The following is a 5,595-nucleotide window of genomic DNA, read 5'->3' on the forward strand; positions in this document are numbered from 1 at the left end:
CTTGTACATAGTTTTATTTTCTTTAGAAGTTAAGTATTCAAGAGTTGTGCAAAGTTTCAAGGAAGCCATCCAAGCAATTCATCACTAGTTCTTATTTCTAAACTCTTAATCTTGTTTATTTCTTTCATTATCTTTATTGATTATGGAATATTTATCAAGTATTGTTGAGTTTTATTTAAGTACTATGTGTAACTAAACTCTTATACTAGGGGGTTTGATGTAGCTTAATCTCTTTTCCAATTTATGCAATTAGATTTATTTTTCCTTATTCAAGTTATGATTTATTAATGAACTTAATGCTTCTAGGCAGAATTTTCCCCTAGATTGATTTATTTCAATTATCACTATCGGAAGAAGGATCTTTGATATGAAAAGGTTAATAAAACACATGAGAATAATAACCTGATGCGGAAGCTATACGGTTTGACTCATGGAGGGTTTTCATAAGTTAATGACCTTAGGTTATGAATTCACCAAACAAACCATAAAACTTAATGATTTAATTCATGTTTGATTGCGCTATTAGAAGATAGGTAATTAGACCGGGTTAAAATAGCTAACAATACATCGGGAGAGCTTGTTAGTGATTTTTGGGTTGTTTCCCCTACTTGAATAATTAAATTGATCAATGAACTAATGAAATAAATTGGATAGAGTTAAGTGATATCAAAACCCCTAGTAGTTTTACTTCCTTGATTTCTTTAATCAATAATTGCTTGCTTAACTTCTTATTTTTACTTGTTAAATTTAATTTCTATAAACAATTTCCTCATTTATCGTTTAAATAATATCAAGATAACATAATTTTGGTACTTGGTATACAATCCCTGTGGATACGATACTCTACTCACTCTATATTACTTGTAGCGATTTCGTACATTTGCGAAAATAAGCTGTCAATTGTGGGTCCCACTTGAGTGGGCACCGCACAACAGTCTGCAAGGTAAATACAGAATGAAAGATTACCATGAAAGCCAAAGTTAACACATAATCACAATAATAACGATCTATGCCGTCATTGAATAGCATAAATAAAATTAGGATATTGTGACATGCTACTTGATGGAAAAATTTTGCAAGAACTAGGAAAAAAGAAATAAGAAGATATGTAAAAAGAAGTTTAAATTTGTTAATCAATATATACTTTTGGATTTGGGCAGTTTTGGCCCCAAATCTGTAAACCGAACTAAAAGATCGATTTTCAAATTTCACAAAGTCAAACAAAATCATCAAATTTTAAAACTGTGGTTTTGGCTCAGTTTTCGTCTGTTTGGATTGGTTTTGGGAATTTGATAAAGAACCTTAATCTATTTCCATTTATCTACATCACTTGCCCATTTTACTTAATTATCCGACATGGAATTTTCCTAAGGGTGTTATGCTCACCCCATTATGGGACTCATTGCCCTCGTTGAGATTTGCACCACCTTTAAACAAAAGAACAAAAATCGACTGTAATACCAAATGTAAGTACCCAAACTCAGTATGATATTGTCTGCTTGGGATTATCCATCCAGGCCAAGCCCTACTTTAAGATAGCCTTTAGAGTAGACTACCCATTAGCCTACTGATCGTCATCTACCTAGTTAATATAATCATGTGGTTTGCCCTTTGGGTAATACGTGTTGATATGAAAATAAAAGGAGTTAAGATCTCCCCAGAGAATCCATATGTACACGATTTTTGGTATCAGATCATCTCTTCATAAAGTGAAATAGTATCCAATGAATTGGAATTAAATTCAAGCTAGGATAAATAGTAAGTGAAGTTAGATTCTAATCAACTTTAGAAACCTTCGATCTAGGTCAGAAGGCTATGGACTTCTATCTAACGATAATGCCAGATATATAAGAGTTTCAAGTTTTAAGTTTCCTGAAAAGACCATGCGAAGCTTCCATGCCAGGATTTCTATATTCCAGCAGTTCGCGTTGAAGTCGTTGAACTTAAATACTTGCCCAGTATTTGAGCTACCTTTTCTTTACGAAGAATTCATAATAGCATTAAGATTAAGTTGAGCAACGGAGGGCCTAATATTTTATGTTTAATACTCTTTATATCTAACCAGAGAACAACTCTCTTAGAAGGAACTAGATAGTCGTAAACCGAGTTAGGGATTTGCAAAAGGGCATGAAGTTACTGAGCTTAAGCCCAAAAAGAGTAATTAAAATAGAATTGCGTTCATAAAAGTTTGTGTAGTTTTTAGCAGTCCAACATGGATTTTTCTCATCTAGCTATTAAAATTGAGCCACAGGATATCAACCATTAGTTTGCACCTTAACCGGTACGACTAAATGACTTGGTCAGGTTTTCCAAACATTGTGATTGAATTTTTTAATGGAGGACCAAATATTGTTCTTATAACAAAAGTAGTATTTTTATTCTATTATTTATGAAGAATTTCAAACTCAATTTTAATTTCACTATTTTTGTTGCGAATAAGTCACATGACGACACCTATGTATTTGAAAACACTTCAAGTATAAGTGAATTATTAATATAATTGAATAAAGGAGAAATGTTATTATAATAAATATTTAAGATATCATTTATATTGAATATTTAGCTTAAGGGAAATAAGGATGGTGTGGAAATGCTTGGTTAGGATTCATCTTACGAATCTATGTTTAACTAAAAAACATATTATGCTTCAAAATAGAAAAGTCAGAAGAAAAAATAAAAGTTACTCGAAAATATCGGCAATATTTTATAGCATTCAGTTAACTTAGTTATTTTATGTTCTATAAAAGCTTAATCACGTCAGTTTAATTTCAAATGAAGGATTGTGTAGTTAGTTCTTTAAATTTGCTTCGCCTTTTGTTCGTATAAGAGAAAAAACAAAAAAAAAAAAAAAAAAAAGAGAGAAAAAAGAAAAATGTCCATAAAAATAATTGATTCAAAAAAAATTATCTCAGCAATGTCTCTATTGTTACTATTCCTTTCTACAGTTGAAGCACAAGCTGTCTTTGATATAACCAAATATGGTGCTCAAGCTGACGAGAAAACAGATTGTTGCGAAGTATGAGCAAGCGTTTCATCCTGGGATACAACTGTATTTCTTTAGTATTTGATCCTTGAAAAATCACCGCTAATCTTTTTTCCTTTTTTTTTCAATCCTAGGCTGTAATGTCTGCTTGGAAAGAGGCATGTGCGGCAGGATCAAGCAAAGTTTTGATTCCGAAGGGAACATTCTTGATGGGCATAGTGAAGTTGGAGGGTCCTTGCAAAGGAGCAATGGAAATCGAACTTCAAGGAACCTTGAAGGCTCCGGCAGACCCGAAAGCAATCAAAGGAGAAGGTTGGATCACCATCGATCATGTAGATCAACTCACAATATGCGGAGGAGGTACTTTTGATGGTCAGGGAGAAGCTGCATGGAAGGCAAATGATTGTAAAAATGGCGGAGAAGCACCTCCTATGGTAAATTCCTTTTCGTATTATCTAATACAATTTAATTAACAATTTTAGAAAATCTATGCACCATAACATATTTAACGGAATTCTCGTTGCTTGAAATTTTTATCAGTCGTTAATGCTAAATTGCATCACCAACAGCGTTGTGAAGGACGTGACTTCGCTCAATAGCAAGAATTTTCACGTAAATGTCATTGGATGCGAAAAACTCACATTTGAAAGGTTCAAAATAGACGCACCTGGAACTTCGATCAACACCGATGGAATACACGTAGGACGATCGAAAGAGGTCACTATAATTGACACAAAAATTGGTACGGGTGATGATTGCATCTCTATCGGTGATGGGACAACAGATCTGAAAATCGAAAAAGTAATATGCGGACCTGGCCATGGCATCAGCATAGGAAGTTTAGGGAGGTATAAAAATGAAGAACCTGTTTGTGGAGTCAACGTTAAAAATTGCACAATCACAGGTACCGATAATGGAGTGAGAATTAAATCTTGGCCTGGAATGGAACCTGGCGAAGCAACTAATATTCATTTTGAGGATATTGTAATGAATGATGTCAAGAATCCTGTCCTTATAGATCAAATGTATTGCCCTTACGATCAGTGCCCGAGCAAGGTACTCTTCAATCTAGGAAAAATAAAACTCATACTATGCAATTATAATGCCATTAAAAGATCACTAAAGTTTGTTTCTTCTTTTTCTTATTGTTTTTCTAGGACGCACCATCAAAAGTAAAAATTAGCGATATTACCTTCAAAAATATAAAAGGCACTACTACAACACCTATTGCTGTTCAACTTTCTTGCAGTAATGGCCTCCCATGTGAAAAAGTAGAACTTGCTGATATCGACCTTGTATACTCCGGAAGTGAAGGCCCTGCAAAATCTGAATGCACCAATGTTAAGCCAACAATCACAGGAAAGTTGTCCCCGGCTGGATGTTAAGATAAAAAAATCAAAAAAAGTCTTGAACCATATCCTTTGAATAACAATAATTAATAGTTTGTTAATAAAAATATGCTTTATGCAGACATGCACCCTTTGTATTCTTGAGTGGTGGATTATAGTTACACTGTATCTGAATATGAATATGCTTTATTTAGGCATGCATCCTTGTAATGCTTATAATTTTGCTCGAGTTGCGGATTATGTTAAAGAGAATGAATGAGATATCAAATTTTCATTTCTATCTTATTCCCATTTTATAGTTAATTTTCTTTTTATATTATCTCGTTTTTATTGTTTATCTTTCTTTGTATTGTCTCCGTTTGCGTCATTTTCATTTTCTCATGTTTTAAAAATATATTAATTAAATTTTTTTGAAACCATATGCTCATTCCGCCCCATAATAGGCCTTATTCGACTTTCACATAGACTAAAAAAGCATATTTTATATGGTCAAACCATAAAGCAATAAGTTATTTAAAAATATATTAGATAAATAAAATATAGTGAAATGTGGGAAATTTTTTTCAAAGAGGATTAGCTTGACTTGGGTTCTTATGCTTTAAATATCCATTATAGAATACTATATATATATATATATATATATATTATCATTTATCATTTATAATATATTGTCATTTATAATTTTGGAAATTTTCCTTTTTTTTTTTACTTTTTGCTAAAGTCTATGAGCATATAATTAATTTTATGAATTTTTTCGAAAAAAACTCTTCCAACGTGTTATATGGTTTTGTCACGACCCGAAACTATTGGATGGACTGGCACTAGGGCCCAGATAAGGTTAAGGTCACCGAGACCTGTAGTGAGCCTAATACATTAATAGTTATTTGTTAAAGGCCATTGTAAATATTTACCTGGCAAGCCCAATACAATCGCTTAATTAAACATCTATCCCGAACCTAGCTCAACTACAAGTACATATATATCCCATTAATTTTCATAACTTACAAGCTTAACACCTATAGTCAATGGGTCTTCCAATCAAATATGTAACACATGCAACATTCACAGGTTCATGTTTGCTCAAATGCAGTTTACTCATCTTAGAAACTTTTACAAACACAATATTTCTATATAATTGCAATCTCTACAAATTATACAATAATAAGAAAATTCAATTAAGAAGAGCCTATAATTCAACTAAACTTTAGTCTATCTAGCTTTGTAGAGGAAAGGATACAATGCTTCTGGCTCATATAGAGGCAG

General features: G+C 32.5%; 1 protein-coding gene across 1 annotated transcript; it reads left to right on the plus strand.

The window, feature by feature from the left end:
• The first annotated feature begins 2,795 nt into the window (after window positions 1–2,795).
• LOC149497424 (exopolygalacturonase-like) lies at window positions 2,796–4,610 on the plus strand. Its single transcript, XM_089719769.1, has 4 exons — window positions 2,796–3,016; window positions 3,118–3,417; window positions 3,524–4,039; window positions 4,141–4,610. Exons 1-4 carry the CDS (start codon window positions 2,873–2,875, stop codon window positions 4,366–4,368), a joined length of 1,188 nt encoding a protein of 395 aa, XP_089575895.1. The 5' UTR covers window positions 2,796–2,872; the 3' UTR covers window positions 4,369–4,610.
• Window positions 4,611–5,595: the final 985 nt, after the last annotated feature.

The sequence above is a fragment of the Jatropha curcas genome, chromosome 3 (assembly GCF_041381405.1).
Source record: "Jatropha curcas cultivar XTBG-Jc1 chromosome 3, XTBG_Jcur_1.0, whole genome shotgun sequence".
Taxonomy (NCBI): Eukaryota; Viridiplantae; Streptophyta; class Magnoliopsida; order Malpighiales; family Euphorbiaceae; genus Jatropha; species Jatropha curcas.